Consider the following 21,927-nt stretch of genomic DNA (forward strand, 5'->3'; position numbering starts at 1 on the left):
TGTCATTAGGCAGAGGTCCAGGGTGGGAAATTGGAGTTGGAAATCTCCTGGGCTTGCTGAAAGACTTTGGTTCAAGAAGAAGTAAGAGAAGTAAGGTCAAGGTGAGGTCAGTGTTGGCTACTGCACACGTTACGACCCCTAACTTTGTTTCAAAATCAAAACCAGCTTGAGACCAAGCTGTAAAAAGAAATGCCTGTGGTAAAGCCAGTTTACAGAGCAAGCAAAGCCTGAGCACAGTAATGTATTTATAGAAAGCACGTGGATTGGTTAGTAAGGGGGAGAGTGAAGCACAAGAAGAGTTGTGGAAGAAAGCTGAGGCAGTGAATTCTGCAGCATTTCATCCTTTTGAATGCACCAGCAACGCCTGGCCAGTACCTCATCATAAGGTGTGAAAGGGTCAGGATTCTCTAAAGAGACTAGTGGTTTGTGGTGCTTCAGTTCTGGGGTGCCAGTCTCGAAAGACCCTGTAAAGAGATTAGTGTTAGTCCAGGCAAAAAATACACTATTCATGTCCATCATATAGGTTTCTGCCTAGGAAACTCAGAAATTGGTGAGGAGAGAAATAAAGGAACTGTGACTTCAGTTAAATGTTCCATTGTGTTCTTATCATTATTTGTGATAAAAGTGAAGAAATTTAATGGGCATACCTGTTGCTAGAGAGCTTGACTGATGCAGATAAGAACCTTTGGAGATGGTGCCTGGGAAAGTGGTTGGTAGACTGGGCTGTTTGACTGGTTTGGACAGACTGCTGGTGTTACACTGCTGAGCATTAAGTGGAGAGCTGGAAAATACCAATATTGGGACCATTTCTAAGTGTCTGTTTTTATTAGAATAAAAAGTACACAACCCCTAATTGATGTCTCTACCTCATGTAAACACACTGGAGAGAAAAAGGCTTTTGTTCGAAGTCAGCTGAGGCGAGTTACAGCCCACCAGGGCTGGAGGGGCCTGCCATGCCGCTTGCCTCCCAGCCCTGTGATCTGCATCCTGCTGGCTCCAGCTCTGTTTTCACTGCAGAGCAAACCAGTTTAATTTCCTGGACTGCAATCCCCTGCCCCACCCCACAGTTTGCTTTGTCTGTGTTAACTTTCTGCCATTTTAGTGATCTCAATCAGCTTATCATATGATACAATGAGTGCCAGAAGGAGCTCAGTGCTCCTGGGAGAAATATGTGACAGGAGGCTGGAAGGAGGCAGAGGAAGGAAGGGTAGGAGCTCCCTGCTGCAGGAGCTGGGATCTATTAACTTGGCTCCAGCTGTACTGAGAAACTGTACCCTTACTGTGGTGTAGCTGAAGGGAGATGACGTCTTGTTCTGGTCTAGCCATTGTGGGACAAGCAGAGAGCTCTTGCAGGTCTGATGCATCCTTTGCAGAAAACCCACTTTTCTTACCTGGAAAGACCAAACCAGTGAGAAATGTCCGAAGCACTAAGCATGGGCTAAGGTGATATAGCAAAGTATAGTAAAGCATGTAATATATCACCTAGGTACTACGCATTGGTTCATACAAATAAAATATGCAACACGTGGAATTTATTCTGACATGTTAATAAGCTATCATTACTGACAACAAGCTTTGCTAAACACAAGGGAAGCTGAGAATATAATCTATTTGTACTTGATAATCATAATTTTAATGTAGAGAAAAATAAATGGGTACTAAAATTTGAAGAGGAACACTTTAAGTTTGTTATTGTTGATTTAGCCATCTAAAGTATTTGTGGTATCTCCTAGGAAGTATCAGAAGGGCCCAGCACAGCTGGGAAAAACCCGGTGACTGGCACTCTTGTCCAAGTGTTTTGCTCTGTGTAAGCTGAAGGGATGGGTGAGATGCTGGTGCTGACTGTTCTCTCTCTCTCACTCAGGGTCGCCATGTCAAGACGGGTCAGCTGGCAGCTATCAAAGTCATGGACGTTACTGAGGTGAGTACAAGAACCTTCTGCATTATTAGCAATGTGTAAAATTTAATAATGAGATGGTATAAGGCTTGCATAATATTTCTGTTCATAAGGTTTACACTGTATTTCTGTTTAAAGGCATGGTCCTTGCATGTGAATGTTTGCTCTCTGCTTGTAGTACCTGACCTCTTCAGTCCATTTGTGTGAGATTTCTGTGTGCCTGTGTGCTGGGGCGTTTTGCCTTCAAAAATTGCATTGCCCAGTCCCAGGGCATATCGGTGCATGTAGCACTCTCTTTTCAGAAATTTTTTAGAAGAGGGGGAAAAGTTCAGATTGCTTGCTTCCCACTGTTTTTCTCTGAAAAGTATCATCTTGCTTTTACCAAAAAAGAAGGTGAGGTGTCTGCTTGATGTTAAGGACAGTGTTCTCCCTAGTACATCTGCAGCCTACAAAGGGTATATGTTTATTCAAAGGAATGAGTCCATTGTAGTTCCAAGAAGCCTAAAAGCAGAAACATCTGCAGGACTGATGAGCAGATTGCTAACAGAATTCAGCAGTGTAAAGTAGTTGTAGTAACTGACCCATGGAGATTTACTGTGGAGCTTTAGATGGGAAAGAGGGGAAATTAACCCAGTCAAAGAAATAAAAAATATATGTCTATATTTGAATCCTTGGGTATCTTACAGTTTATGCTGTTCAAGAAGCAATCAGTTTAAATTAAGTTTTCAAAACAGATGAAGAAAAGCATGGGTTTCTCTCTATTACTCTGTTTGTGATATGTGGAGTTCCATTCACAAATTAACAGCTTCAAATTTAAAATTGAATGAGATACTCCCATGTGATATCTGCAAAGCTTGACTCATACTGCTCTTCTGTAGAGAGGTTGTGCCTTTTCAAACTGTCATATTCTTCTGAGCTCCTGAGTCTTACACAGGGGGAATACTTAAATGAATGCATGTACATTGTGCAGAACAGGGGTCTTTGGCCAAGATGGGCCAAATATTGCTTAGTGTGGTTATAGGTGCAATGAGTAAAAATGGCCTTGGACACAAGGTCCTAGATGAGTGGTGGGGTGTAATGGGTAAACAGGCAGGAGAGAGGAAAACAAGAGACAGGGTTAGGTCAACTGATAGGGCTTCAGTCTTATCTCTGAATCTCTAGTGATTGATGGGCAGTGTGACTGCTGCTCTCTAACATCAGCTGTTGTGTCTGCCAACAGCTAGATATTCCTTTTTTGTCAGATGGCTTGATAAAGATCAATTTTCAGCTGAAGTTTTTCAAAGGCTGCCTTCATGAGGAGGCAATGCTTTTTTTGCTGCAGTTAACAAACAGAGAAACCAAAGAAGAATGATGGTTCATTGCATGTTCTTTGCACAGCAAATGTTTTCATATGTGCAGCAGTTTTACACAGGGCAACTTGCTGGACTGTGCATGACAATGGCTTCTTCCATAATACTAAGATTGGCTCTATTGCACACTCCCTCTGTTTTTAATAGCATGTATTAATCACAAGCAGTTGTAATAAAGAGGTTGCACAGAAAAGGGAAGACAGTTGAAAAATGCTGTTTTTAGTATGGCTAAGCTTATATTGCAGGAGTAAGTTTTGAAAAGCACTGTCTTTTATCTCATAAGTGCAATGCTTTGTAGGGGATGAAGAGTTGTCAGAGGGAGGAATTTGGAGATGTTAGCTAGCCCCATGCAGCTTAAAAGCATTGTCATTCCTACCAGTGGAGCTCATGTGTTTTTGCTTCAAAGAGCTCACAGAGACTAAAAATGTGTAAATTCATCGAAGTTGTACTAACTCAGCTCCACTTTTTAACACCAGGCATGGGTGATATTGTTACATGTACCATTTTCTCACCAGTGGCAGATGTGGCTGTAGGATGTTCTTGTCCAGCCTTGCTCGCTGGTTCCTTGCCCGTTTCCCAACATTTGTGCTGACACAGCTGCCTTGGGGTCAGATGGTGACCTGGATCAGTGAACAGGCTCTGGTTCCACTTTTAAAATACCCTTACTCCCCTCCTTCCCTTGGTTATTTATAACCTGGATTGGTTCATTGATTGAGTTCAGCACATGATGTTGCAAACTCCTGTGTGGTTATTATACAGAAGGTGGCATGAGACTGGAAAAGAGGCACTGCTGGCCATCAGGGAGAAGGGGCAGTAACTCAAATTGATATTTCTGCCAGAGATAACCATATCCTCAAGCCAAAGCTTCAGTTTCTCAAGGGTTCACTTCATGAGCACCTCCTTCGCTGGCAAACAATGCAGGTCTATCCTGGTTCTAGCTTGCCACAACTTACGGAGACAGTAGGAGGAGAGAACATGGGGACAGTGACTTCATCCTTAGCACTGTTCCAAAAGAAATCCTGAGGGAACCACAGCCACAAATTCACCTTCTCCGCCTGCTTTAAGACCTATAGTTAGATGAACTGCTAATGGTAATATCGTATCCGTGCCCATGAAGAAAGAGGCTTGAGTGGAAACTATCACAAAACTGAAATAATGGTTTTCTGATGAGTGGTTGCTTGAAGCTGTAGGTGATTTGTGCCTATGTGCATGTTTTATTGGCAGTGTTACGCCTTTCTGCCTAAATTCAAGTGGTGCCATGGGGGATATCTGATTATTTTGAATAACCTGAACTGAGAACAGACACAAGACTTCCTTTCTTCTAGGATACTTCTGACCCAGTGCTTGTTTTGCCAAATGCTTAACAAATTAGGAAATTTAATGGATTGGCATGCTCTTTGGGCACACCCCAGATTTTCAGTTTTCAAGGCCATGATTCTGCAATTCACACATTGCTCAGGATCAGCAAAGTTATGTCAGTTCTGGGCTGTAAAGCTTTGATCATCCACACAGGAGAGATGTCCAAGTCAGAGTGAAGGCTTTTGTTAAAAAGTTTTGGTTGGCATGAAGAAAATGAGGTATTATAACCTCTGACTCGAGGCATTGGAAGAAATATTACTCTGTGTAGTGCACATGGCACTGTGGAAATGCCATCTCATCTTTTCTTGTGGTTTTCTCTTTAGATTTTAATTTTGTAAGGAATGGTGGCAAGGATGAGAGAAAAGGAGGTGGGCTGAAGCCTATCAGCTTGATCTTTGAATAAATTATAAATAGTTAGTTCTGCTGCCTGAAACGTTGGGGAATGCTGATGTGCATAAAACTTCCCTGCCTCTTCTACATTCCTCCTTTCTAAACAAATAAGAAAAATACTTAGAAGACTAGATCTTTAAATGGAACTGTAAGACTGAAAGATCTATAGGTATCACTATAGAATGGTGCACAGGTATGTCTTCTTTTCACTTTCAAAGGGCAAAGCTGCAGTGCGTGCAGGCTGAAAAAATTTCACTGGAGCATAGAACAAATAAAACTGAAAACCCCACCAGTTTTCATCAATGGAAAGCTATTCTTATTCCTTGTTGGAAAGAGCCCAATGACTGTAAAAGGGGAACAGTGCAAGCTATTGGCATATGCGCACTTTAAAAATTGTTTTACAAAATTTACACATGTAGGATGAATTTCACGCTGCATGCTTGTTGTGAGGGAGGCATTATATGTACTCTGTCATTAATCTTTCTATTGTAAGGTCTCCATTCCTTTTGTGACATTGATTTGGAGAAGGCGGTTTTCAGTCTGTGTTGATCCCTTCCACTCACTGACCATACTGTTAGGTTTCCATGATCCTAAGATTGCCCTGACTCCTAAGATTTAGCAGTCCCTGTTTACTTAGAAGAATCTGTTTTCATGTGAAGCAAATAGCATTTAAAACCTTAGCAAAGCTTACTTGGCAAATCTGCCTGCATCCAAGCTGTTAACTTGCATTACACCCTAAATCTTGACTCTGCTTTAACTGCTTTGGAGCCTTTCCTTGCAGCTGCATGGTTGTTTCCAGGGTCGCTCCTGTGTTCCGCTTCCAGCAACACTTTTCTCTTTGAAAATTTTAGTAACTGACTTTGAGGGAAAAACACAATTGCTTCTCTTCTGTTTGTTATAACCCCTGACGCTGCTGCTTCTTCCTCCTACCTCTTCCCACACACACTCTTGGCATCCCTTGGGAAAGTTTTCCGCATGCCTTTTTTAATAGCACCATTTCTCAGCTCTTGTGCCCAGTGTTTCATGACTTGTCCAATCTAGTCTGTGTAAAATTATGCTAAGTAAACAACTGGATACTGTATCCTGCTGATTTATGAAAGAAGTTGGATTGCTTTTAGTGCTTGCCTGTCTTGCCATTTCTGTGTGTCCTCTGCAGAAAAATTAACCTCAGACCAAAGCCTCCAGGCCTGTAGAGAAACAGGGACATCTCCTATGCCTAGACAGGAAAGATTTCCTGAGTTACTCATTACCATCTTCCTTACTCTGCTGGCTCCTTATTTCTGTTGCAATAGGAGAGTCACTTTGATTTTTTTGAGTCTTTATCTTATGGCCTATGTGGTGGTATAAACTACAGTCATGTGGATAATTTGTCCTTTTTCCACAGGACATCTCAAAGCAGTCTGCAAAAAAACTGCAGATAAATAAAAACATGCATTCGCACATAAACTAGCAGACAAAATGAGGGAAAATGACATAATAAGCCAAACCAAAAGTTTGCCCTACTATGTATGTTCTTGTTTTCCCCATGAAAACTCAAAGACAATCCATGGATTTTGATCTATTTGAAGGGGGGAAAAAAAAAGGCTCATTCTGGAAAATTGGGAAATTGGCCCAGTGCAAAAGAACTGGGTCAAGCCAGCCTGGAGAAGCTAAATATGAGCCATCCTTTTAGTGTAGAGATATGAATGCAGTGCTTTACCTGGCTTTATTTGGCTTAGTGCAGCTGCCTGATAAAGTACTTATGTACCAGTCCATGGCTGTACCAATTGTGAAGTTAGCCAAAGCAAACCTAAAGTCACTAGAGTTACCAAAGTCTTTGCCCTTCCAGTGTGTCATAGGAGTCACTTCTTCTTAATGTGAATTGGGCAAAATTGATAAGGGACTTAAAAATCCAGATTGTTCCATGGAGAGTACTGGCATTCTGCTTGCTTGTCCCTGAAATGAAAGATTGCTTGCTACTAGTCTGTACAACGTTTTGCAGTCTTTGGTTAAACAGTTACTTGGCAAAATAAAGAATTGTTCTGTGCAAACAAAAAAAAAAAACCCCAAAAAACGAAAGCTATTTACAATCTCGACAGCCCTGCTGTCCAGTTCTCCTGAAGGTGATTAACCTATGATCTCTTGTAGGGATTAGGTTAAGGGGAAAAAAAAAAAAAAGTTGCTGGGAATTATATATTACAGTTCAGAGGAAAACGGAGCTGGAGCTGGACAGAGTGGTCCCTTGAGCTGTAACATCTGGTTTTGGAGGAGGTCAAAAAGAGCTACAATAGTCTTGCAGCCAGTAGGGCAGCCTTTGTTGAACTGCAGAGCATTTATATAATTGGCTGTTTCCTTCTTTAATTGAGATCCCTCACCTACCTCTGCTTCATGCCCTCGCCCAGCAGCTTGGCACAGTTCTTCCCCCTGCTTTACCATGGACCCGATGCCAGGAGGTTCAGCCCTGGGTGCTGGCTGATCTCTGTGTGGGACCAGGCTCAGCTGAGCTCCATGCTGCTTTTTTTTCTGCAAGAGTCCTGTTTGGGTCAGGCAGAGGTGGTCCTGTCCATCTACAGGGCAAAGGCAGGGCATAGAGCCTTGCAGGGGCACCAGACATGTCACAACACCCCTGCCCTTGGGTGGCTGGGAAATTCCTTGGATTGCCAGCTCATAGTTCTAACAGTAGAATAACATTTAACTCTAAAAAGCCTTTTGTCCTTACAAGGAGCAGTGACTTTATTGCCCAGCAAGGCAGATACATCTAACACCTGGTTTAAGTCAGAGCTTCGATTTCTGGACTCAACCCAAGAAATTTTCTGGAGCAATGCTGGCACCAGTTTGGATAAAGGGCAAACTTCCACTCTCTTCATCTGATTATTCAGGGGTTAGCAGGATTGTCAGGCTGGAGAAGCTTATTTTGAAAGGGGAGGATGCAGTTTGATGCAGTTGCAAGGAGACTGAATAGGGAGCTTCACAGGGGTTTGAGATCAGGGGAAAAAGCTGTGGGAAATTACACTGGTGGAGTGAGCTGATGTTGAGCACTAAGGCTCTGCATTACTGTGTCTCTGTGAAGAGCAACTTTGCATTGATACTGTGTGAGGGAAATACTGGCAAAGGAGAGAGAAGGAAATGGATGTAAAACATTCATACATGCTTGTTTCTCTGTGCTTATTTCAACATATGTTTTCTCCTTATGCAAGATTCCCACCTGTGAGGAAGACAGTTTACATGCAAAGCCTATCGTCAGTTGTCCTTGTGGGCATACTTCTCTATGTATTTTAATAAGCTTGTTTTGGAAACCTGACTGTTTCAAGGCTGAAAGAAACAAATATGTTCCTTTTGCCACGAAGATCCTCGAGGGCACCAGTGCAGCACCTCTCAAAAGCAACAGAGCTTTTGCTCTAAAGGCTTCATAGTGCTCATTTAGTAGGATTCCTGTTGCATGGCTTTTTCAGTTGAGGCTGGGCAATGGCTTCATGCTCAAAGTTGATTGTGGAATACAAGTGTCAATAAAGTGTAAAGAAAGCAGTGTTGCCTCTGCCTTCTCATCTGTATGCTTATGTCTGATGTACAGGGTTCTTGTCCTGTCTAGCAGAAAATGTTTTACCAGTGCTCTGTAAATTGAAGTGTAGTTTAGATGACACAACCTGAAGTTATGGCCACATAAAGGGAACTTTGCTGTAGTTTGGAGTGTAAAAGAATCTCCTTTGTTGTAGGGAGACGGCTTTAAGATTTTGCCCACCTGGCTTTATGAGAACCAGATAACACTGCTATAGCACAGCAGAAGATGCTCAGGATATGCTCATCAGCTGTGGCACTGCTATTGCTAATTGTATGTGAGAGCACATGTTTAATATTGGAGCATAATGGAAACGGCTGCAGCTGATTTCTATAGGCAGAAGGGCAGGATTGCATATTAAGAAGATTTCTCTGCAAGTCTTGAGCTCTTTGGACAAGTCTGGACTTGTTCAGACTTGTTAAAAAATTTCTTTCCTTTGGTCTGGTGGTGCAGCTGCAGTGACACCCTGAGAAAGAAAGAGTAAGTCATCTAGGTGAACTCATTGACATCTGTTACCTGTCCAGATGGGCAATACTCATGCATTTAAGCTCTAATACTGTGACTATTTTTCTTCAGTCATTAGGCTTGATACCTGCAATCATCTGAAGTCCTGCTGTTAGCAGTGGCAGAGAGGTCACTAATGACACATTTTGTATGTATACAAATGACTGCTAGGATCAGTCTGTGTCCTGGACTCTGAGACTTCACCACTGCTAGCATTAATGTGGGTAGCATGCAGATGCTTTCACAGTTGAGATATTTTACCTACAGGTCGTACCTGCTCTAACATGAATTTGAGCAATAATAACCTGTGCAAATTCTAATGATGGAGCATTTCTTCTGAGCTGAGAGGAGCGTTTGTGCAGGTGATTTGCTGCTGCCTTCCCCAGTGCTGAGCTCTGACTGTCTCCACTGCTAATGAGGTTTGAGTTCTGATGGGAAACAAATGTTTTGTGTGCAGATAATAGCAAAAAGTACGGTGCTGCATTTTTTATCATTTCTATCAGACACAGCACAGCTCAATTTACCCCCAGTGAGTCAGACATACTGTCTACTCAAAGATAACAAGACAACCCTGTCAATACAGTGTTAGAGCATGTGTGCTCTTGCCAGTTTGGGCAGAGTGAAACCAATAACGATTGTGACAGAGCATTGTGCTTTCATTTTAGCAGGTTTCAAGGCTGAACTCAGGTCAGCTGAATATTCTTCCTGTCTGCATAGGCAACCAAAAGATCACAGGTCCAGTATAAGCTGCTGTCTTTCAGAAATACACTTTAAAATCTGGCTTGGGCATTAAGATCAAAGTCAGGGGAATTAATTCTCTGTTTATATTAAAGGGGATATATCTGCTTGAAATGTAATCTCTCTTGACTGTGTTTAATTGCATTTTCATAAACTGCACCTGCCTGTGGGCCCCTCCTGTTTGTGCTGCAGCATTCCGTATTTTTATCTTGACTTCCTAAGGAAATGAGGCTTCTTGGTTATACTGAGCATGTCCTGGTTTCTTTTTCACCAAATACCATTTGGATCTGCTGGTTGACTTCAGCCAAGTTTAATGAGGAGGAGAAATTCTGGAGATCCAAAGTCCTGACAAGTTAGGTGAAAACTGGCAGGCTGCATGGAGAAGGGAGTGGCTGAAATTTATAGCCTCTGCTTTGAAAATGATAGGCAGACCTTAGCCACCTTCCATTATCAGTCAGCTGGCCACTGTTTTGCAGTAAATCATGAGGAGAAAGTAGATAACTTCATTTTTCATTTAAAGAAAAAGTTCTGTGCAGTGTAGCACATGAAAACTACTTTCAAGCATTTTTAAATCTCCTCTGGTTCTTTCTTCAGTTTATGAGTCCACAAATCTAGTACTGTACATTTGAGATTATTTTGTATGATCTCTCTCTCCTCTCCTTTCTTAACATGCCTATGTGTATATATAAAGATAAAACACCAGTGTTATTCTTCAACATTTAATGAGTCAAAAATGTTTTTTCTAAGTCCCTCGACAGGGCTTCTTTTGCAAGGCACAGTTTGAATGATTTTGTATGGAATTGTTGGCTAAAATAGAGTCTTAAAGCCCAGCTCCTGAATCTAGAGATTATGGTAGCGAGTGCTAATGCTCGAGGACCTGGGAATTCATTGTACTCTAAGCTGGTTTGTAAGCACAATAAACACTGCCCTAGTGCCTCAAGTATTCTGCTTCCCCTGTGCCAAATTCCTTAAATATGCAATGGAAAGCACACAGCTGAGCTAGTGTTGAAAGAGCCTTGAAGATGCTGTGCAAACTAGTTCAGTTGATCAGTGTAAGAGAAGATTCTGTTTGTCTCCAGAGCCCATAAGTGTCTCTAATCCTTTCCAACAAGGCTCCTGTGTACATACCTCTAGATAGAAAGTAGTCTCTCTGTCAGAAAACAGTAGATAAAGTGTGGAGAACACTTTAGCTAGAAGTGCAAAGGTGTTGTCATTAAGTTGCAAAGATTGGTGCTTCATAGTAAGCACACAGTTTAATCTTACTCTCTCTTATTAAGACCGGGCTTCAAGCACTATTAGAACAATGGAAGTCTGGCCACAGAGGCTTTTTTTTTTTTCCAGTTGTGGTGTTTACCTGTTGATTTCTTTAAAATGTCAGGCTTTATTTCTTGAACACTTCATCAGTGTTTTGTTCTGAAACACTGTGAGAAGTGAACAAGCTAACTATCAGAAGTACTACTATTCCTGTGTGGACAGCAAGCAGGAGGGTGTTGTGTTTTGCCTCACATCCACCAGGTAAAATGGTAGTTTTGTACTTAGCTGGTGCAAAAGATGGAGGTGGGAGTTACAATAGCCTGCAGTCTTTTGCACCTCGTTCTGTAAGATGATGGGTGCCTTCACAGGTGTCCCTCTCTCTGCCTAGTGGAGGGGCCAGTTCCAGAAGTGAGCTCAGCTTTGTGTGTTGGTTGGTGTATGAGATGTTTCTGCAGTGTTTCTCTTCAGCAGGAATATTTTCCACTGTAGCACCTTCTTCCTGAATCAAGTTTTAGTGTTTGATTTTAGATGTGGTAAGAACTAAGTGGAAATCCCAGTGTAAATGCAGCAGCCCACAGACCTTTGGATAGCTCTTCCTGTCCTGGCTAAGCACCATGGCTCTGCCTGCAAGAGTAAGAAAGGAGAGCATCCATGATCCCTGAAAATAGTTTTCTCATGTGGAATATTTTACTGAATGGAAATGTAATTGGGCAGAGAGACCAGAGGCAGCAGGGAGAGAGAGCATCCTGGTGGCTGCTTGGCTCCCTCTGCTCTAACCTGTCCTGGCTGGGGCTGCAGGACAGGCAGCCCTGAGTCAATGCTGTGGAAACACTGATGCAAAGGCAGCATTATTACTGAAGGTTTTAGTTGTCTCTTGTATTTCTTACCTCAGCTCCCTTTTCACTAGCATTTATTGTAGTTGCCTCCCTTTGAACCTGTAGGACAAAATGTTTTTTATAAATGACTTTGTTGATTTTCATTTTGAATTTGTCTTTCTGCTTCTCTTACTACACTCCTTTGCAGCAATTTTTAAAATGTGCAGCCTTGCATAAATTATAAAATGATAGAGTCACACCGATTTATAGATCAGAGGGGGCAGCATGGTCAAACAAGTCTGCACTCAAATTTGAGTCCCTGAGGGAGATATCTGTTCCTATGTCAGAATTGCTGCTGCTCCCCAGTTCTGATTAAATAGTTTGGGAAATGTACCCAGCCCAGTCTTGGTTTGCAACACAAATTTTAAGAGTTGGCACTGATCATGTAAAAGTGGATGGATCAGCATGTAAATGTAAACTCATTCTCTGTGCCTACAAATGAAAACACACTATGTGTAAACTCAGGAAAGGATTTCTCCTACTGGCAGGGGAAAAAAGAAGGAATAGTTGCATTTTCTGTTTGTAAATGTTCAGATGGCATCCTCTTATGTTAAAGTGCTTCTGACATAGGTGTATATGGTCTCCCCGTTTCTAGTTACTTCTCCCTAGAGATAAGGTTTTATAATACAGCAAAGACAATTGGGTGTCTGGTTGCTACTGCAGGGAGACCCCTGCCTCTCTTCCCTTCCCTTCCAAGTTCTCCTTACACCAGAATCTATCAGGTCCCATCCTGTGCTCCACTGGCTAGGAAATATATATATAATTTTAATAATATAGATCTTTCTACTGTTTTTGCCCTCACTAAAGCTGGCCAGGGTGTGGGTGAGAGGGGCCAAGCAGGACGGAGAAGTGGCAGCTTCTGGGAGCTGGCCTGCAAGCAGCCAGCTGTAACCACAGGGCTACAGTTGTGAGGCTGCATGAGGAACCCGGAGCCATCCCTTCAGTGCAAATCCAGGAGGAAAGCTGGCTGCAACGCCTTTCCAACATCTTCGCTGCATCTTTCTCAGCCACCTATGGTGACAGCTCTGAGGGACTGTTTGTAGTGCTTCAACCTGCAGGTTTAGGAATAAAGAATGGAGTGTAAAGGTGTTCTGCAGGGATTCCCCTACCCTCTGATTCTTTCCACTGTGTAACAGGCTATTTTTAGTCTGTCTACTTGCCTTAGAAATTACTTCACTTTCTGCTTTGGATGATTTCCATAGCATTCATTGTGATTCTGAATTCCAGTGTTCAGGATAATAGCGGAGCAAAGAATTGCTGTGTGGCAATTGCTGTGTGGTCAATTCCAGTGCTGGAGCTGGAAAACCTGTGCTGAGGATGTGTGGTGCCAGCTGCCTCTGACCTGGTGACCTATGGGAAGCTGGCTTAGCTGAACTGCATTGTGGATCATGCCCCATGTTTGCAGGCAAAGATCCTCTTTAACCCTGAGTTTAACAGCACTTTGGTTAGTGAATGGCAAAGGAAAACAACCCTTTAGTGAACTAATCCAGGTAGCCAACATAGATCTACCTCTGAAAGACATCTGTTTGTTTTAAGTCAAGTCCAGAGTCAAAAGCCCAGCCTGCCCTTGCTGTGTATGTTTGATGGTACCATTGCTAATTTGCTGAATGCCTCTCATTCTTCCTCCACATAGTAGTTAGATATGATTTAAATTGGCATCATTTAAATTTTCTTAGTCAATGAAGTGCTCTTAAGCTATGTAAGGTGTTAAAGCAGTCCTTGTTGTGGGAAACACTGCTCATCTTAACATTGTTGCATATGATGCATCTAATCATTTGCCACTCTGACATATAAAAATAATCATAGAACCAAAGAATCACCAAGGTTGGAAGAGACCTACAAGATCATCCAATCCAACTGCTCACCTGGCACTATCGCTGTAACCCCTAAACCACTGGACCCACATCATCCAGCACCAGATTCACAAATTTCCAGGGATGGTGACTCTACCATCTCCCTGGGCAACCAATTCCAAAGCCTGACCAACTGAACAGTGAAATTTTCTTTTTAATATCTAATCTGAATCTCTTCTGTTTCAGCTTAAGGCCATTTTCTGTGTCCCTCTCACTGAAGGCACAGCAGAAGAGATTGTTCCCCACCTCACTACATCTCCTTTCAGGCAGTTGTAGAGAGTGATGAGGTTGTAGAGAGTTGTGAGGTCCCTCCGAGCCACCTTATCCCACTCCCTCACTGTGTCTCACACATGATTTCTAGACCCTTCACAAGCTTTGTTCCCCTTCTCTGGACACACTTCAGCATCTCAATGTGCTTTTTATATATTTTATATTGCTAGTTCTGTAATAAGTGCGTTTCATACAGCTGGTTGATAAAGCAGGAGAATGCAATTCAGTGGGTTTGGGCAGTGTTGCTGTTTCCTAGGAAAGGCCTGCATACTTAGAATCTGTGAGGCAGTGCTGGATCCAGAGGGGGATGAAGACTGACTTGACTGGCAGTTAATAGGAAATTTTCTTAGATAAAACTGAAGAGATTTCTTCTTCTGATTTTCTCTGCAGCTTGATAATGTTTGGGATTAATACACTTGTGGGAATTAATATATTCAGGAGCTGTATATTCAGTGGAGAGTAGAAATTGAGCCTAATGCTATGGGTCAATATAGATCTAAAAGCTGAAATTCAGTGGGGTTGTGTTGGTTTTTTTTTTTGTTTTTTTTTTAGTATGAAGACTATATTTTTACGAATTTTAAGTACCACTCTGGATAGATTGGTTCCTTTTTGGATTAGAGATCTAATCCATGATTGTTTACAAAAATACCCATATTCATCAGCCTTTGGAGAACAAATGGCTACTCAGGGCACGGATAAACAGTCACAAGCACTCAGTGTGGTTTCATGAGCTGTTCTGTGCTCCTTGAAACGTGGCCATCCTCACCTGGTGTGGCAGATGAGCAGTGATGTCTTGTGCAGGTGTTTTTCTGCATTTGTCTCCTGATTGCACTCAAAGTGAATAGATGTGTGACTGCTCTGCTTTTGGCCATCACTAGAGGGCTTCAGAGGGAGAAACATGCTTGCCTCCTACACTATATCAGGAGCCAAATGTTTTTTCTGAAACCTGATACATAGCATTGTAACAGAGACGTTCTAGTTATGCTAGTAGGAGCCTATTGGTGTTCAAGAGTTTTTTTGCATCTTTTGTTCAGGGAACTTCTTCCATATTTTTTTTCCTTTCTAAGCTTCTCTTGTAATTATCTTTACAAGATGAATGGTAAAACAGGTGTGAGGTGAGTAGGGCTGGTGGGCAGCTGACACCAGTTTTGCAGAGCCCTGAAGGGAGGCGACTGCAACGTGCAGGTTGTTGGTGTGCATGGGCATGTGCCCCACTCTCACTGTGGAGAGGTGGCCAAAACTGGCTCGTGACTGGTGCATGGATGTACACTCTGTGGTTCCTCAGGAAGAGCGTCTGCTCACGCACTAAAGGCGTGAGGGAATAAGGGATGCATTGTATGAAAGAGACAACCTTTAGCTGGGTGCCTTGCTTTGAAGAGGCTTGCCAGCAAGTTGGAGAGCTGCCCTCAGCCAAGCCCGCTTTCAGTCAGGAAGTTTTATAGGTCATGAAAACCAGCAATGTCCTTTTCTTTCCATCGTGCCCAGCCTTTATATGCAGCAGCACACATGCACTGCCCTCATCCTTCGTGCTTTGGATCAGTGGCTCAGCATTAGCCCAGGAAGAGTTGTGAGTGCCTCCAATTTTTGTGTGGTGTGGGAACACTGAAGCACATAATGGCTGCGATTCAAAGACAAATGCTAGCTCTTTGCTACTGATCACTTTGGCAGAAGGCCCCAAATGCTCAGAGACTACAGATGGAGCTGTTTTGGGGAGAGATTTTTTGTTAAATAAAATAAAAATGCACCCACTACCTTAGAATTTTCTATTATTATTATCAGTGGCGGTAGTACTAATATTATGTTTTTCTATCTTTATAATAGCCTCTCTATTCTTCCTTTTCTTATTCTGCACCCCTTGAACCTCATTTTTCAATTCATGCCAGCCAGAGCACAGCTAAAAGCTTTTTGTAGTGGTGCATCATTTTTTAGTAAACCAGCAAAGAAAAGCTTAACCAATTGAATCGTCAATTTCTGTGAGACTTTTCTTCATGTGTGAGCTTTGGGATTTCTGCATGTGCCTTTTGAAGGGACTAGGCTTCAGGAAACTGCAGGAGAGGAGCCTTCAGCCATAATGGGCTTTGTTCAGATACCTTAGTCTGGCAGAAGCTAACCTCTGCAGCACATGGTCTTTCACTTAGCTGCCCCTCTCCAGCTATTGAAGAGATAGCTGGAGAGGGGCTGGTTTGCGGTGTGTGGGATTTCTGCTGCCTCCATGCTGCTTGGCAATGTTTCCAAACCAACCAGCGGATCCTTGCCTTGGTCATGGAGCTGGAGCTGGCAAGGTTGCTGCAGCTGTCCCTTTGTGCATGACTTCATTGTCACTCAGCTCTGCTCTGAGCAAATCCGGTGCCTTGAACCTTATCCTCCTGAATTTTGAAGCTCTCCAAACAATCTAGGTTGTAGTCTTTTGGATGTAAATGCCTTCCCCTGTCTCCCCCACGCATTTTGGCTGAGCTAATTGCTCTTAGTTTGGTTTCAAATCAAGTGTGATTAAGGGAAGATTTCTTCAGACTGCCACTTAATCATGTTACCAGACTAGCATAGTAAAAAGTTGTAATATCTATTGGGGTGAATACCCTGAGCACAGGATTACAGGCCCTTTCCTGCTCATGAGTCATCTTCCCCTGAGACTCTGTAGTGATAGCATTGCTTTTATTTTAACAGAAAAATCCCTGAGAAGGCGACCAGTTATTTATTTGAAATAGGAAAACTATATTTTTTGGGTTTTGCTGGTTTTGTTTGTTTATTTTTTAACCCCAAACTTTTGTGTATGTCCTTAAGGAAGGCACTGCTTTGGGTGTAGTTCCCATGCAGATGCTGGCTGGGCAGGCTGGGGCCATGCTTGGCACAGGAGCTGTGGTGACTGCTGCAGGCTGGGGAAACCAAACCAATACCTTTTCTGAGGGAGATCAGATTATATTATGTATTGGGGTATTTCAGTAAAACACGTTATGCCTGCATTTATTTTACAGTCAGGTTGCTAAGTTTCACTTTTTAACAGGCACTTGTCCTGCAGGAGTGGCTTGTGCCTGTCAGAATGGCTTGCTTGAGAAAAGAGCCTCCAGAGTAGTTCACAGCAGGCTCATAACACACAGACATACACACACACACACACACACACACACAGAGCCTTTGGGTGTCACTTCTCTGAACATGTGTAGTGCCCAGTGAGTAGAATAACCAAAGCGAGCCCCTGACCACAAGCGTGAGGAAGTGGTATTGCCCATCGCTGCCCAGGGAGGGTTGCAGCAGCCTGGACAGAGTGGTGGATGTGCTTCCACCTCTTCCTGGACTATTGCAGGGCATTTTCTTTCTGGATGAGATGGCCAGGCCTCTCTGGGTTTTCTTACAGGCATTATGATTGTTGTAAGGCCTGCCACAGGACACTTTTGGACTGAGTAAACATCATTTTTCTTCTCATCAGCGTACAAGTGTTGGTGCCTGACTCCCTCGTTCCTGTTAGGACTGGTCGCTGCCTGCTGTGCATGCACACCTGCAGTTTTGAACAGCTGTCTGACCATTCAATGTTGTGGTCCTTGCAGGTCCCCTCTGTTACTTGTGGTGCAGTTCTGACAGACAAAGCAAGGCTGGCAGGTTAGAGTCTGACAGGAGCCCTGCTTTTCAGCATGGGGACAGCAGGGCAAAGAGCAGCTGAGCCTCAATGGAAGCTGGTGTTGAGGTTGAGAAGTGGACTTCTGTCCCCAAACTCCTGCCCCTCCTCTCAGCATTTCAGCTCAAGAGTGAGAGACTTGTGCTGGGATCTGAGCTGTTTGTTTTTAAACTGGAAAGTGAGATGCCATAGCAGCTCTGATTTTTGAAGTGGAATACCTTTTAATAAATGCTTGCCTGTTCACAGCCCAGCAGCAAAAACAAACATGTACTGTAGCATTAGGACTGTTTTATATTTTTTCCAGTCCTATTTTTTGGCTGTTAATCAAGGTCTCTTTGTCACCTTCCCAGCTAAGGGTAAATGCAGCTGGGGTATAATATTTGCAGGCATTTTTGGTTGCTTATATTTATCCTGATGGAGGCAGAAAGGCTTTTCTTCTCAGACAGGTAAATAATTAGTTGGCCATCCACAGCTTCCTTGCTCAGAGAGCAGGAGTAAGGGAGAGAGGGGACTGTGACACCCCATTTAATAGATGGACATGAGCATCTTGTGGCTCTGTTCATTGTTAATTCACTCCTGCAGCACTGCTCAGCTGTGAGGTTTCCAGGCGTGCTTGGCAGCACTGACAACAAAAACATCTGGTCCAAGAATATAGCTCCCTTCTGCTGGCAGCTGCATGGAAATGATTTTGTACAATGTAGCGTAGCGCCAAATGCACTTAACTTGTACACTAAAGTGCACAGCCTTTATAGAGCTTTGGCAGTGCAGAGCGATTTTAAATGCTGTGCATAAGTCAGTGTTAATCTACCAAAGAAAATCAAAACCTCAGCAACCAATTTTATAAAGAACTTGCTTATCACACATGCCCAGACGTGGCTGTACCTTTGTACCTGTCTAACAGCTGTTCCTGTCTGAACACAAAGGAAAAGCCTTTTGGTTGCAGCTCTGGTTGTCATCTGTCCTCTGGGAGGGTTTGGCACAGACATGAAGGGAAATTTGCCCCTCTCAGACATCCCTGAATTCCACTCGTCAGCAGCTGCATTTGTTACTGATAGAGGTTGTCTGTCTCCCCTCTTGTTTTAGAAAGGACCTGGCAATTGCTGAAGAAAAAATGTTAACTGTGAATCAAATAGTTTGTGTGTCTGCTGGTAAATTGTAATTTGAGTGATTGGATATGGTAATTACAGACATCATCATCTTGTCAGTCAGTTGTAAATCATTTGATAATGGATTTACCATTTTTAAAAGAGCTGTTTTTTGAGCAGTAGAGGATTTTAAAGGTAAAATATCAATATTCGTTTTTTACTTCTTGCTTTGAAAACCCCTAGGGTTATAAACATGGATCTCATTCATACATGAACAAGCAAGTTGGAGAGGTCTGCCTCAAGAAAGCTGCTCTCAGCATACATATTTCTAGTTATTTATTTTCAGTTTATTCCTGCAGAGTAGCTGAGGGTGGTGTTTTTTCATCCTTAAAGCTGCTGTGGCATTGTAGGTTTTGGGAACGAAGAAGAGCAGGGAGGAGCAGAAATCCCAGGTCTAGTCTGGTATCCATCATGGACCTGCATTTACCCTTTGCAGATGGAGCCCATTCCTTCCCAATAAGTAGCAGGTGTTTTAAGGGATTGGACAGGTTGTACAGGACTGATGGTGTCACAGCTATTGACCTGATATTAGTTTTCTGCACTGTTATGAGGAGCATTTCTTACCAAAACAGAAAGGGAAGAGAAGGTGGAGATGGTGACAAAGGGAGTAGGAGCAAGTCTCCTCCCAGCTTTTTAAGCAGTCCTTGCTTGCAATGTTGGGGTAAGAAACCAAAGGCATTTTCTGGAGTATTTTGAAAATTGAATTTGACAAACCTGTCCAGTCTCCTCCCATGGCCTACGCAGACAGTGGTTTATTCAGCCTTTTTCTCAAACATATATCGGTGGGCTGGTGTTGCAGCTGTTTTTGTGGTCCCTTCTGTCCCTCGTCAGGTGAGAGAAGTGTGCCTTTGAACCTTTTGGGTCCTCCATACTGCCACCTGGCATTTTGGATTTGCAGTCCTTTCTCTGTGCAAGGCAGGGGGAAGGCTGTGGATTACTGACACGGTGACTAATATTGGACCAGAGGAGCTAAAGTGTTTAACCTTCAGGCAAAGATTACCTGAAATTAAAACTTGTAAGGACTTGTGCTCTCACACTGTCATTCAATCGTGTTTGTAAGACACATGTACAGATCGGATGATTTCTTTTATTCCTGGGCAATTTACATATTTTGGCTGCTGCACAAAAGAAACCTTGTGTTGAATAAGTCAGATCATGATCTCACACCAATCCTTGCTTACAAGAAGATTTTTGGAAGCTGTAGCATAGTGCAGAATTTTGAGTTTTCCTTTTGTGGGTGTGAGACAGAGCATAGGTTAATAGCTGCACTAAAAATGGGCATTAAGCATGGGTATTCCTAAGCCAATGTCTTACCTTCTATGCTTGCAGATGTGACTGCTGTCTGTTAGAAGTAGTTTCACCTGGGAGGTGTACCTCAGACAAAGGTACACCACTTTAGAAAAGAAGCATTAAATCTATTTCTTCATAGTAGCAGGTCCAGTGAAGTGTATGTCACATTATAGAAGTGGATTGGTGACCTGCAAAGAAAATACAGTTCTTCTTCCACCTACTAGCTGATTTGGGGTCAGAAGACCAAAACCATAATAAAACTTGTAGACTTTCAGCAGTTGTATGCTTGTCTTAACCATTGATGCTACCAGTGACCAAAAACTGGATTCATTCTATCCAATTTTAGGCACACAGTGGTTGTGCTGAAGCCTGGAGTATTGAAGCCTGGGGATCTGCAGTATAACATGGGGGAAAATTGCCTGTGAGGGACAGGTCTGTCCACCTGAGGTGGTATTTGTCCTCTAGAGGGGTAAAGGTCACTGGTGGGATGGTGTCTCTTGGAATATGAGGTATTGCTTCATGGCTACCAGCTGCTCACTGCTGGCAATTGTGGTGGTACTTGTTTGTGCTGCTCTGTATTTTGGGTTTGTTTTTGTTTTTGGTGGTTTTGTTTTGTGGGTTTTGTTTGTTTTGTTTTGGGGATTTTGTTTGTTTGTTTTTATTTCTAATGTTATTTCTTAATATATGATTTATTTTGGAGTACCATTGCCAGTCTGCCCCCTTTGCAAATCTGTCTGTTTGCTTTTGGCCTAAATAATGTGCCAGGCCATATAGAAAAGAAATGGTGGCATGTTATAGAATTGCTGAATTTCTCTTGAAAACTACTTCTCCAACCCCATCTCATTTTGATAAAAGATCCTGTGTGAAACAGCCCTGAGGAAAGCCCAAGTGGGATTACTTTTCAGTCCTCTTACTTGTTCTGTTCATGCTCAGGTGTGCATGGTTATATCTTTTGTGGTTTTTAGCCCAAACTGTTGGGATATTTTATTTTTCTTGTAGCATTTGGGTTTCCTTCAATGTATGAAATGAAAGAGGGATTGTAAATAAATTCCTCTTCCCTATTCATCTGCAAGACTTGTTGGTCAGTGTGGGTGTGAGGCTGTATATTGAACAAATCTGTCCTTTAAGAAAATTAATGTCTTTGTGTAATTATAGGTTTTCACTGTGTATGTATGAGAAGAACATTAGTGTTATGCCAGAACTGCAATTTTTAATGTATTTTACTTTCTTTGCTTACATTTCTGCTAATACAATGTCTGTGTGGCATTTGGTGCATAGGAAATCTGCTTTCAGTCATTTCAACCTTTTGTTTCCTCTCTTCTCTCAGATGTTCCCCTTATGCCTCCCTCTAAGTTTAAAGCTTAGTCTCAAGCCAGAATTTCAGTTTCTTGTTGAATCTCTCCAGCTTTGTGAAACCTGCAGGGTACGGGGGGCCTTTTACACCTCTCAGGTCCAAACTGTGGCCTGGCAGCATCTGGACTGCAGATGTGGGGAGGGACTCGTGCGTTGGCCCCTTTGGGAAGGAGATCTGCCCTCCAGGTGGGAGCGGTGGAGCAAAGACCAGGCAGTGGGCAAATGCCTTCCTTGGCTCTGTCACCCCCTGAGATGTTGCTTTCCTTGGCATCACATGCATGCTGAGATTGGAGGAGCCGTGCAACATTTTGGCATTGTTCATTAGCCTGCTTTCTCTTCAGCATCTACATCTCCTCTAATTATCTGAGCCTGGAGCTTTGCATGAAGGAGATTACTTTCTTACACACACAGGCTTAATTTTAATATCTGCTAGGAAGGGCTTGTTCCGATCACAAGAAACCTGAGACTGGATGTAGAAATTGTATAGCAACAAGCATTTTTAGTC

At 42.7% G+C, this 21,927-nt stretch overlaps 1 protein-coding gene across 13 annotated transcripts in view; it reads left to right on the plus strand.

The window, feature by feature from the left end:
- The window catches only part of MAP4K4 (mitogen-activated protein kinase kinase kinase kinase 4), a 163,382-nt gene that overhangs the window by 75,927 nt on the left and 65,528 nt on the right, over positions 1-21,927 (plus strand). For all 13 annotated transcript variants that reach the window (XM_077781543.2, XM_085582808.1, XM_077781544.2 and 10 more), the window contains one exon: positions 1,865-1,921. In XM_077781543.2, the coding sequence (XP_077637669.1) occupies positions 1,865-1,921 (57 nt within the window). The remainder of the gene's footprint in view (positions 1-1,864; positions 1,922-21,927) is intronic.

This window comes from Lonchura striata, chromosome 1, assembly GCF_050655825.1.
Source record: "Lonchura striata isolate lonStrDom1 chromosome 1, ASM5065582v1, whole genome shotgun sequence".
Lineage (NCBI taxonomy): Eukaryota > Metazoa > Chordata > Aves > Passeriformes > Estrildidae > Lonchura > Lonchura striata.